Raw genomic sequence first — 13,458 nt, 5'->3', positions numbered from 1 at the left:
CTCCATGCATAAAATGGCTTTTTATTTTTCATCTGCCATACTCCAACCCTCTCTTCCTTTCTATCACTGCTCAGGTATATCTTGAAGGTTGATATTACTTTTTTTTTTCAATTAGATCCTAGTTCCTTTCCAAGATGGTAGCACCATTCTCAGTCTTCTGCTGCTACCCACCTAAGCATATTATTCTTTTTACTATAGTGTGTGTTTACTTCTGTTCAGATTATTGAGGGCTTGGTACAATCCAAATGAAAGTATGAAGAGAATAATTTGTAGAGATGCTTCAGGATTGTTCCCCTATTGTAGGAGAGGGCTGGAGAGCTTGGAGAGAATAGGGTAACCCTTTCTTGTTTGAACTGACTCCAGTGTGTAAGTACCTACTTTTTTTACCCTAAGATAAATGAAAGCTCTAGCTGTATAAACAAATCTGACCTGATTTTCTTTCCTAGGGATCAAGACAGAGGGATTGTACCGAACCGTGGGCAGCAATATTCAAGTTCAGAAGCTGCTGAATGCCTTTTTTGGTAACAATTTAATTTCATAATTCTTATTTATTGTTTATGTATTAGGAAGTGTGACTGTAAGAAAAAGGAGACATTGCTAAAGAAGGTTGTAGAATTAAAAAAAAAGTAGATATTTCCAAAGGTAAAATGTGCACATATTTGTCTACATTGGGTCAGAGACAATCTTGCCTTGGAAGAAATGACTGGCATCTCTCCTTCCTCATATCTTATTTACTCCTCAAACCCTTTGCAATTTGGCTTCTTCCTCAACCTCTCCACTGGAACTACTCCAACCAGGCTTAAAAGGTATATTATGTTTGGATTCCATTCTCTTCTTTTTTGTGTGTGTATCTATTATAGGTTTTTGGTTTTTGGTTACCATGAGATTCATATATAACAACCTATGTATATAGAAGTTTATTAGTTGATTGTTGCTTATATTTGACCACATTCTGAAAGTATCAAATTTTTTACTCCTGTACTGTACCATGTTTTATGTTTTTTTATGTCATATTTTGCATCTTTTTGTGTATCTTTTAAGTAATTATTGTAGATATAGGTAATTTTTATTACTTTTGTCTTTTACTCTTTATATTAGCTTTATAAGTCATTAATTACCTTTAATGTATTTTGGCCTTTACCAGTGGTGATTTTCTCTTTTATGAATTTTCTCATTTATAGTTTTGGCCTTTTCTTTTCTGCTTAAAGAATTCCCTTTAACATTTCTTTCTTTTTTTAAAAAAAATATATTTTATTGATTTTTTTTACAGAGAGGAAGGGAGAGGGATAGAGAGTTAGAAAATCGATGAGAGAGAAGCATCGATCAGCTGCCTCCTGCACAGCACAACCCCTACTAGAGATGTGCCCGTAACCAAGGTACATGCCCTTGACCGGAATCGAACCTGGGACCCTTCAGTCCATAGGCCAACGCTCTATCCACTGAGCCAAACCGGCTAGGGCAAACATTTCTTATAATGTCAGTTTAGTGTTGCAGAATGCTTCTAGCTTTTGCTTACCTGTCTTTCAATTAATTCTGAATGGTAGCCTTGCCAGATATAGTAGCCTTGGATGGAATTTTTTTCCCCCTTTCGTCACTTAGAATATATTGTGCTATCCTCTGTGGCCTGCAAAGTTTCTGATGAAAAATCAGTTTTCACTCTTATAGGAGCTACTTTGTACATTACTGGTTGTTTTTCTCTTGCTCTTTTTAAGATCCTCTCTATAAAACTTTTTAACAAACTTTTATTGAATTTATTGGAATGACATTGGTTAAAAAATTATAGAGGTTTCTGGGGTACAGTTCTATAATACATCATCTGGTGTTGTATGATGTGTTCACAATCCCAAGTCAAGTCTTCTTACATCACCATTTATCTCCCCTTACCCTCTGCTACCTCCCCCACATCCTTTCCCTCTGGTAATCACTACACAGTAAACCTTTGATTTTGAGGACCTCAATTTAATGGACTTTGGGTTTAAAAGGCAAAATTTCCGGTCTGTATGCCATATGTAAAAATTAACAACCTGTTAATTTTAAAATGCTTTTGAATAAGATTTGCTTATAATTAAATTAACAGGTAATTCTTTGTTATTAATTCACTGTTATTTTTGACAAATTTTAGTGAATAGGCAATATATCTCACATATTTTCTCTAAGAAAAAAACCTAGTAATTTTGCTGACATAAATATTTCATATCTACAACTATAGTCTACATATTTAAATCCAAGTCACCGCTCATAAACAATGTTTGGGGAATGCTTAGCACGTGATCGTGCTGCATCTTGAGGTATCTGGTTCTGTTGTCGCATGCCTACGATGTTCTCATGTGGACTAAGCCATGTCCCAGCCCTGTGCACTTGTGTATTCGGGTGACTGGTGAATGCATTCATTTACTATACCTATTCAATATAAATTTAAAATTACAGTAATACAACTAGAAAACTTTTCTGTGAAATTAAAGTTTTTGCACATACACTTAATTTTAATTACACAAATGTTTCTACATAAGTAAAAACAGGTAAACTAATTTGTCATTTTTTTAACATATGCATTTGGAAAACCTACTTTCAGATTCAACTGACACCCCCTTGCCCTAATTAATCCATTACATCAATGTTTTACTGTACTGTTGTTGTTTTCTCTTAATTCCTTCACCTTTTTCACCCAGCCCTGTATCACCCTGTGACAGCTGTCAGTCTGTTCTTTGTATCTATGAGACTGTTTCTACTTTGTTTGTTAGTTAATTTTGTTCATTATATTCCACATATAAGTGAGATCATATGGTATTTGTCTTTCTCTGACTGGCTTATTTCACTTAGCATAATACTCTCCAGGCCCATCCATGCTGTCACAAAGGATAAGATTCCCTTGTTTTTATGGCTGTGTAGCATTCCACTGTGTAAATGTACCACAGGTTTTTTATCCTCTCACCTGCTTATGGACACTTGGAATATTTTTAACTTTTGACATTTAAATTATGATGTGTTTTGGTGTGGGTCTTTTTTGGTTCATTTTGTTTGGGAATTTCTGTGCTTCCTCAACTTGGATGTCTCTTTCACGGATTAGGGAAGTTTTCATCTTTTCTTTCTTTTTTCCCTCTAAATATGTTTTTATTCATTTTAGAGAATGAGAAAGGGAGCAGGAGAGAGAAACATTGATGAAAGAGAAACATCAATCAGCTGCCCCCTGCATGCATCCTACTGGGGATAGAGCCCACAACCCAGGCATGTGCCCTGACCGGGAATCGAACCAGTGACCTCTTGGTACATGGAATAATGCTCAACCAACTGAGCCACACCAGGCAGGGCAACTTTTATTTCTTCAAATAGGTTTTCTGTCCCTTTCTCTCTTCCTTCTGGGATTCCTATAATATGAATGTTAGTGCAGTTGATGTCCCAGACGTGCCTTAAACTAACCTCATTTTTTAAATTATTATTTTCTGTTTGCTGTTATGATTGGGTGATTTCCACTGCTGTACTCTGCCTTCTAGATCACTGAATATTCTTTTTTGCATTATCTAATCTGCTGTTAATTCACACTAGCGTAATTTTCATCTCAGTTGTTGTATTCTTCAGTCTCTAATCCTTTTCTATATTTCCTATCTTTTTGTTGAAGTTCTTACTGTGTTCTTCCTTGTTGAATTTGGTGAACACCTTTATAATCATGACTTTGAACTCTTTATCTAGTAGATTGAATATCTCTATTTTTTTTTAGTTATTTTTCTTACGTTTTTGTCATGAACTTTCATTTGGAACATATTCCTTTATCTCTTCATTTTGCCTAACTCCATTTGTTTCTATGTATTAGGTAGATACATTACATTTTCCATTCTTGAAAGAGTAGCCTTATATAGAAGATCTCCTGTGGTACCCAGTGGCACAATCTTCCCTGGTCTCCAGAGTCATGTGCTCCAGGGGTTTCCCTTGTATGGGTTGTGTCCACTCACCTATTGTAATCTGACTAGAGGCCCATTGCAAGAAGATTCCTGCAAGAATAGGGCTTCCTTGGGCCTATTCCTGCAAGAAGAGGGCTTCCTGTGGCCGTCTCCACTGCCCCGCTTGCTTCCCTCTGCCCCGCCTGCTTTTCTCCCATCTCCGCTGCCCCACTTGCTTCTCTGCAGCTTTGCTCCCTTCTGTAGCACTTGGCTTCCTTCTACACTGTCTTCAGTCTTCGCTCTGGGCCTGGATATGCAAATTAACCACCATCTTGGTTGGGTTAATTGGCATACTCGTTCCTGATTGGCTTGTGGGCATAGCAGAGGTACGGTCAATTTGCATGTTTCTCTTTTATTAGATAGGATGCGATTTCTGGGACATGCTGGTGGGAAGGATTTGGCCCCCAAGTCTACTGGCTGTAAGGTTCAGCCTCAACACTTGTCAATATGCAGGTGGGCAGGACAGGTCCCTGGCCTAGCTGTCTGTGAGGCTTGGCTATGACTGCTGTGGGTACACTGTTGGGTGGGGTTAGCCTCTGGCCTGATTGTCTGTAAGGCCCAGCCACAACTGCTGCCTGTGTTCTGATGGATGGGGCTGTCTCCCACCCTGGATGTCTGTGAGGTCTGGCTGTGGCTGCTGTGGGAATACTTGTGTGTAGGTAATAACTCTGGTGGGTTTTACCACAACGGCTTCTGGCACACTTATGTGAGCAATAGCTCTTCATTGCTGCTGGCTGGAAGGCTTGGCCCTGGCTACTGAGAATGCTTTGGTGTGTGGGGGTTTGCTCCTGAAATGGGAGCCACTTTAGAGGGGTACTGATACCATCTGAGGTCACCTACTTGGTGTGGTGTGCAGGACCTGCTTTGAAGGGCTCTGATGCTATCTGAGCCCATCCCCTCAATTGTGACAGGGTGAGAGTCATTTTTGAGGGATACCAGTGCCTACTGAATCTGCACGCTGGGTGTAGGGCTGGAGATGTTTTGGGTGGGTTTTGGTATAGGCTGAGGGTGTCTGCTTTTTTGTGATAGAGTGGGAACCACTTTGGAGGGGTGCAAGTTGGAGTAGGCAGGTTGAGTGGGCAGCTTCTTTAAGACACCAGTGTGGGGTAAACAGCATTTACAAGGTTAATTGAGAATGTCAAAAATGGCACTTCTCAGCTAGGTGGAAGGAAAAATTTAAAAAGGGTACCTACAAGTATTTCCATCCCTATAGAAAGTTCCAACAGATACCTGCTCTTCCAGCTCTTGTCTTAAGATTGATCAATGTATCTCCTTCACATATGACCCAGGCAATTTTCAGATGGGTGCATCTCTGTGCTGAGAGTCATTGTGAGGGGTTTTGTGTATGAGTTCTTTTTTCAAACTATATTTTTAGCCCTAGCTGGTTTGGCTCAGTGGATAGAGCATTGGCCAGTGGACTGCAGGGTCCTGGGTTCAATTCCAGTCAAGGGCACATGCCCAGGTTGCACACTCGATCCCCAGTAGGGAATGTGCAGGAGGCAGCCGATCAATCATTCTCTTTCATCATTGGTATTTCTATCTCTTTCACCCCTCTCCCTTCCTCTCTGAAATCAATAAAAATATATTTAAAAAACCACAGAAGTATATTTTTATTAATTTCATAGAGAAGAAGGGAGAGGGAGAGAGAGAAACATCAATGATGAGAGAAAATCATTGATCAGCTGCCTCCTGCACACCCCTTATTGAGGATTGAGCCCACAACCCAGGCATGCATCCAGACTGGGAATTGAACCCTGACCTCCTGGTTCATGGGTCAACACTCGACCACTGAGCAACATTGGCTGTGCTGTGCTTCAGCTCCTTAAGAGATGAGTCTCGGTTTCCTACAGCTCTTCAGCTCTCCCAAATGTAAGCTCCACTGATTTTTATAACTAGACTAGAGGCCTGATGTATGAAATTCGTGCAAGAGTAGGCCTTCCTTCCCTCAGCTACTGGCACTGGCTTCCCTCTGGCATTTGGGACCCAGGCTTCCCTCGCAGCCCCAGCTCTGTCCGGAAGGACGTCTGGTCTAATTAACATATTATGCTTTTATTATTATAGAGATTATGGGGACTCCTTTCCCTGATGTGGGTGTGCTGTCCTGGGGAGCCCATGTAGGGTTCAGATCTCTCACTCCTCAGGATAGACCTCTACAGTTGTGATATCCTTACCACTTGTGGGTCATCACACTGTGAGTGTGGGTCCTAACTAGACTGTATCTCTGCCCTTCTTACCCATCTGGATGTGGCTTTTTCTTTATATTAGTTATGGAAAAATATGTTCTGCTAATCTTCAGGTAGTTCTCAGTGATAGCTGTTCTATATATAGTTGTAGTTTTTTTGTGTTATGGGAGGAGGTGAGCTCAGAATCATCCTACTCCTCCATCTTGACTCTGATTTCCTGTCTGTCCTTTTGCTTGATTAAGGAAAGAGTAGACATTCTTTATTCTTTGAACAATATAAGTCCATTTCTCATTTGGTCACCATTTGTTTGTTACAAAGCAGCTGAACCATTCATTGAGACCTGGTGTTTGGGCAATCAATTGTGAAGATTTCTTGATATTAAACTAATAGCATCCTGAGTGGCATATGGAGCAGCAACTCCATGCATGAATGTTACCCATACATGATCTGTTGTGTTAATTTGTTTGAAGTTCTAATCAAGATTGTTGTCTGGATTCAGCTTGCAGGGCTTTGGGAAGTTGGCAGTTTTTGTCCTTAGTGATGACAAGTCAGGAGTCTGGGAAAAACTGGAAATGTTAGTTTGGGGAGTTGGAGTCAGATATTGAAGGAAACTAGAATAATTGAGAATTTGGTAGGCACTGACAAAATGTAATTTACCAAGAGGGTAAAAGCAGCTCAAAGACAATGAACAGAACAAGAATCTAATGATCCTTAAAGGTGTGCTATAGTTTTCCATTGAAACATAAATTTCTCTAATAACAAGTCATCCCCCTTTTTGAATCTTCTTTATAAAGTAAGTCTGGCCTCATTAGATTTGACATGATTATTTAAATAAGTGCAACAAAAATGGTAATTGACTGCATAGGCATTTTTATGTATGCTTTGCAGGAACTTTCCATAAGGAATCCCAAATTATGTGGATATCGAATTTTCCTATTCCATTTGTTGAAAATATTGTCCTTTTCCCATTGAAGGGTGCCCTTATAAAAAATCATTTCACCATATATGGGGAGATTTATTTCTGTTATCTCTGTTTTGTTCCATTAGTCTATGTCTCTTTATGCCGCTATGACACCTCCTCCCAATAGTTACAAATATTTTTTATCTTGTGTTGAGAACTTTTAATATCTACTCTCTTAGTTACCACCGTGTTTTGATTACTGTAGCTTTGTAAAGGACAAACAATTAAGGGGGTGATTTTATACAGACTGTTGCAATGGGAAGAACCTTATTAATGGAATGCATCTCATGTAAGAGGAATTAAATTTGGCGTTTTATAGAAGCAAGTAAGAAGGAGAGTTATCATGTGTTTTACATGAGTCATATGAAAAGATGGAGATGTGTCTTATAAGTGAGGGAAGGGTGGTCTTTTGAAGTTAGTTCTTTCTCAGAACCAAAAAGATGGGGAGATTTCTAAACCTTCTCTGTCTCCTTGGTGCACAGGGTTCAGGTAAAGTTCACCCTTGTCATATAGTTAAGTAAACTCCTTTTCTTGCCAAGATTTGGTTAAAATATTATCCTGGATTTTGAACAGAAAATAATTAGGTTGTTTTTCTACTTAGATATTTAAATAGGAAAAACCTGTTTTGGCGTAAATAGTTACATTTCTTTTTTAGTATGCTACAGTTTATTTTTTCCAGCCAACTAAATTAAACATAACCAAATGTGTACTCAAGTTACTCTTTGCCTTCCAAAATAATACTTTGTATTTGACTTAGAAGACAGTTTTTGTATACTTAGGGAACATAATTGTTAGGTTTACAGTATAAAGTTTGTTCTTAAATCTCTTTCTCCATTGTTATTGGTAAAACAATCTCACATATAATAATGATTATATCCATACTATACAAAATAAATTTTCTAATTTTTTCACACAATTCTGAATATTTTACAGTTTCTTGAGGTTTTAGATGAACCACTCCAAAACTGGCCTTACATTTTAAAAAATATATATATTTTAATTGATTTTAGAAAGGAAGGGAGAGGGATGCCCCTGGGGGCCAAGCCCAAATCCTGGGCAAGTGCCCTTACCCAGAGTCAAACCATGACCTCTTGGTTCATAGGTTGACACTCAACCACTGAGTCATGCTGTCTGGGCACTATTTTTATCATCCTAAATATTAAAGTTCTATTTTTCTATTATTTAGTCATTAATACTACTTTCTTGCTATCAGAAGTAGCTGACTGTTTTTTTCTATTAAAAATATACTTTCTAATATATATATATATATATATATAAATAAAAGAGAAAGATGCAAATTGACCGTACCTCTGCGACACCCACCAGCAGATCAGGAGTGAGTATCCAACAAAGATGGTGGGTTAATTTGCATACCCATGCCTGCAGGCTCCCGGGACCATTGCCGAGTGGGAGGTAAAGGCAGCGGTGCCAGGCCACACCTGCAGGCTCCTGGGACCATCCTGGGCCTGGGAGGTGAGGGCAGGCTCCCAGGACCATCCCCGGGTCCCGTGAGGTGAGGGGGGAAGTGCCGGCCATGCCCACAAGGCTCCCAGGACCATCACTGGGCCCCGGGAGGCGAGGGCGGTGGCGCCAGTGGCGCCAGGCCTAGCCTGCAGGCATGGAGAGCAGAACAGGAGAGCAGGTGGAGAGTGGGTGGCTTGGAGGGCATGGCTCCCTTGGTCACTCCCAGCTTCCTCATCCCAGCTGTGGAAACTGACAGCAGGGAGGAGGAAGTCCCACCCCCACAGAATCAGCTGTTGGTCAGACAGCTCTCAGCAGCCTGACAGCCAGGACTCTCATTCACCTGCATCTCATACCATGACAGTAGAGAGGTGGGACTATGTCTAAAGAACAACTGTTGATACAATGTAGCACTACAGCCGAAAGATGCCGGCGTTATCGACAGAAAATGTCTGAAGAGCATCGTGTGTCTGATCTTGAAAGAAGGTGGTGCCTGCGACAGAATGTATCTGAAGAGCAGCTATTGGAAAAACGGCACTCTGAAGCCAAAAAACACCGGCGTCATCGACTGAAAATGTCTAAAGACCAACGTGCCTTTGAATTTGAAAGAAGGCAGTTGTGACGACTGAATATATCTAGAGAACAGTCATCAACAAGTACTACTAATACTGGTAGGAACTACTTTCTCAGCGAAAATGGAGTACATGAGGATGCAATTCTTGAACATAGTTGTGGTGGAATGACTGTTAGATGTGAGTTTTGCCTATCACTAAATTTCTCTGATGAAAAACCATCTGATGGGAAATTTACTCGATGTTGTAGCAAAGGGTAAGTCTGTCCAAATGATATATATTTTCCAGATTACCCGGCATATTTAAAAAGATTAATGACAAACAAAGATTCTGACAGTAAAAATTTCATGCAAAATATTCGTTCCATAAATAGTTCTTTTTCTTTTGCTTCCATGGGTGCAAATATTGCATTGCCATCAGGATATGGGCCATACTGTTTTAGAATACACAGACAAGTTTATCACTGTACTGGAACTTTACATCCTTCGGATGGTGTTTCTTGGAAGTTTGCTCAACTCTATATTTTGGATACAGCTGAAGCTACAAGTAAAAGATTATCAATGCCAGAAAACCAGGGCTGCTCAGAAAGACTCATGATCAACATCAACAACCTCATGCATGAAATAAATGAATTAACAAAATCATACAAGATCCTACATGAGGTAGAAAAGGAAGCCCAATCTGAAGCAGCAGCAAAAGGTATTGCTCCCACAGAAGTAACAATGGAAATTAAATACGATCGTAACAGTGACCCAGGTAGATGTAATTCTCCCTGTGTAACCGAGGTTGCTGTCCTATTCAAAAACAAAGATGGAGAACCTCCTTTTGAAAGGGACTTGCTCATTCATTGTAAACTAGATACCAGTAATCCAAATGCCACTAAAATGAAACAAATCAGTATCCTGTTTCCTACATTAGATGCAATGACATATCCTATTCTTTTTCCACATGGTGAAAAAGGCTGGGGAACGGATATTTCATTAAGACTCAGAGACAACAGTGTAATCTACAACAATACTAGACAAAATGTAAGGACACGAGTCACACAAATGCAGTATTATGGATTTCATCTTTCTGTGCGGGACATGTTCAATCCTATTTTAAATGCAGGAAAATTAACTCAACAGTTTATTGTGGATTGATATTAAAAGATGGAGGCCAATCGGATAAATTTCATCAAAGCAAACCAATCTAAGTTGAGAGTTGAAAAATATAGTGGTTTGATGGATTATCTAAATCTAGATCTGAAAATGACAATGTGCCGATTGGTAAAATGATAATACTTTCATCATCTTTTGAGGATAGACCCAGAAATATGCAACAGTGATATCAGGATGCTATGGCAATTGTAACAAAGTATGGCAATTGTAATGAGCCCGATTTATTCATAACCATGACATGCAACCCCAAATGGGCAGATATTGCAAACAATTTATAATGCTGGCAAAAAGTTGAAAACAGACCTGACTTGGTAGCCAGAGTTTTTAATATTAACCTGAATGCTCTTTTAAATGATATATGTAAATTCCATTTATTTGGCAAAGTAATGGCTAAAATTCATGTCATTGAATTTCAGAAATGTGGACTGCCTCACGGTCACATATTATTGACATTAGATAGTGAGTCCAAATTATGTTCAGAAGATGACATTGACCTTATAGTTAAGGCAGAAATTTCAGAGGAGCACCAGTGTCCTCAACTTTTTCAAATTGTAAAATCAAATATGGTACATGGACCATGTGGAATACAAAATTGAAATAGTCCATCTATGGAAAATGGAAAATGTTCAAAGGGATATCCAAAAGAATTTCAAAATGCAACCATTGGAAATGTTGATGAATATCCCAAATACAAACGAAGATCTGGTAGTACCATTTCTATTGGAAATAAAATTGTTGATAATACTTGGATTGTTCCTTATAACCCGTATTTGTGCCTCAAATATAACTGTCATATAAATGTTGAAGTCTATGAATCAATTAAAAGTGTCAAATATCTATTTAAATACATGTATAAAGGGCATGCTTGTACAAATATTCAAATTTTTGAAAAAAAATATTATCAATCATGATGAAGTACAGGACTTCATTGACTCCAGGTATGTGAGGACTCCTGAGGCTGTTTGGAGACTTTTTTGTAATGCGAATGCATGACCAATCCCATGCAATCACAAGATTAGCTATGCATTTGCCAAATGATCAGAATTTGTATTTTCATGCCGATGATTTTGCTGAAGTTTTAGATAGGGCTAAAAGACATAACTCAACTTTGATGGCTTGTTTCTTATTGAATAGAGAAGATTATGATGCACGTAATTATTATTATTGGGAGATTCCACAGCATTATCCTATATAATAAAAGAGAAACATGGAAATTGACTGTACCTCCACTACACTCATCAGCCAATCAGGAGTGAGCATGCAAATTAACCTGACAAAGATGGCAGGTTAATTTGCATACACAGATGCCTGGCGGAGAGCAGAGCGGGAGAGGTGGTGGAGAGTGGAGCAGGTTGGGGAACTTGGCTCCCCAAGCTGCCAGACAGAGAGCAGAGAGGGAGAGCTGGTGGTTTGGAGGACTTGGCAGAGTGGGAGGCCTTAGGACTGAGACAGAGCAGGAAGGGAAAACCCAGAGCGTGGGGAGCACCAGGAATTCTGGGAATAGTAGTTCTGGTGACAGCCCCAGGACTGGAAGCTGAAGCCAAGAGTGCTGGGAGCACCAGGAATGCTGGGAATCGTAGTTCTGGTGGCAGACAGATCTCCTAGACCAGTGATGGGCAACCTTTTGAGCTTGGTGTGTCAAACTTCGCCAAAAACTGAGCATAACTCAGGTAGTGTGTCACTTTAAGGAAAAAACATTATTTCACAAATGTTTCATCCTCAGGAGCAGCAAATTTTTCATTCTTGGCATGCGGCCGCCTCAGCGGCCGCGTGTCATCAGAAATGGCTACGCGTGTCAGTGCTGACACACGTGTCATAGGTTCGCCATCACTGTCCTAGACACTAGAGCAAAGTGAGCCTGGAGCAAGTAACTGTTGCGGTGGGGGATGGAGGGAAAGCAAAGGTGAGAGACATAAGTAAAATCAGAGTGTCTAAGAAAAATTAAAGAGAAGATATCCTAAAACTTCCAGGAAATATCCACCAATGAAGCAAAAAAAAAAAAAAAAATGCCTCTATTATTCTGTGAGCAATAATCCAAACTGGGTTGGGGTCTCAGACAATTCGCTCATGTGATTGCAAAGACAAACAAACTCCCGGATTGGAGAGGGCTCCCCTGAGGGCTCCCAGATTGGAGAGGGTGCAGGTCGGGCTGAGGGACCCACCCCCCGTGCACGAATATTTTTGCACCAGGCCCCTAGTATACACACACACACACACACTGAGTAGCCAGATTATTATGATCTCTGAACACATAATAATCTGGCCTCTATCTATCTATCTATCTATCTATCTATCTATCTATCTATCATATATATATATATATATATATATATATATATATATATATATTAGAGGCCCGGTGCATAAATTCATGCATGGGTGGGGTCCGGCCAGCCTGGCCAGGGGGAGGGGACATAGGCAGTTGGCCGGCCTGCCTGCTGGTTGAACTCCTGGTTGAGAGGACAATTTGCATATTAGCCTTTTATTATATAGGATATACACTGAGTGGCCAGATTATTATGCATTCAGAGATCATAATAATCTGGCCACTCAGTGTGTGTGTGTGTGTGTGTGTGTGTGTGTGTATGAAGAAACCAAAACCACCTATTTTCATGTGGTTTTAATTTGTATTTCTCTGATGATTAGTGATGTTGAGTATCTTTTCATATGTCTATTGGCAATCTGTATGTCCTCTTTGGAGAATATCTATTCAGGTCCTCTGCCCACTTAAATTTTTTTTTTAATTTTTTAAATTTCTTTATTGATTAAGGTGTCACATATTTGTCCTCATCCCCCCATTCCCATCCCACACCCCTCCCCACGGATGCCCCAACCCCCTGTTGAACTTAACCATTGGTTAGGCTCATATGCATGCACATAAGTCCTTTGGTTGATCTCTCCCCCTTCCCCCCACCCTCCCCTATCCTCCCTCTGAGGCCCGATAGTCCGATCGGTGCCTCCTTGTTTCTGGTTCTGTTCTTGTTCATCAGTCTATGTTGTTCATCATTTCCCCTAGATGAGCGAGATCATGTGTCACTAGAGATATACTTATATGAACTGAATGTGAGATGAGCAATAATAGTTATGCAGACAGGCAAATGAATCAGTCTGTAGTGAGTTTCTTTCTGGACCAACAGTTCTTTTGAGACCCAATATCAATGTTCACCAGTTCCTTATGTGTACATG

The 13,458-nt window shown here is 39.8% G+C and overlaps 1 protein-coding gene across 6 annotated transcripts in view; it reads left to right on the top strand.

The window, feature by feature from the left end:
- The window catches only part of OPHN1 (oligophrenin 1), a gene marked incomplete at its 3' end in the record, with an annotated part of 608,646 nt that overhangs the window by 395,704 nt on the left and 199,484 nt on the right, over positions 1 to 13,458 (top strand). For all 6 annotated transcript variants that reach the window (XR_013813217.1, XM_079765071.1, XM_079765074.1 and 3 more), the window contains exon 15: positions 447 to 521. Coding sequence is in view for 5 of the 6 variants with exons in the window: in XM_079765071.1 (XP_079621197.1) it covers positions 447 to 521 (75 nt within the window). The remainder of the gene's footprint in view (positions 1 to 446; positions 522 to 13,458) is intronic.

Source organism: Cnephaeus nilssonii (genome assembly GCF_951640355.1).
Source record: "Cnephaeus nilssonii genome assembly, chromosome: X".
Classification (NCBI taxonomy): Eukaryota; Metazoa; Chordata; class Mammalia; order Chiroptera; family Vespertilionidae; genus Cnephaeus; species Cnephaeus nilssonii.
Note: the sequence above shows the minus strand (reverse complement) of the source record. Positions and strands in the feature narration are given on the sequence as shown.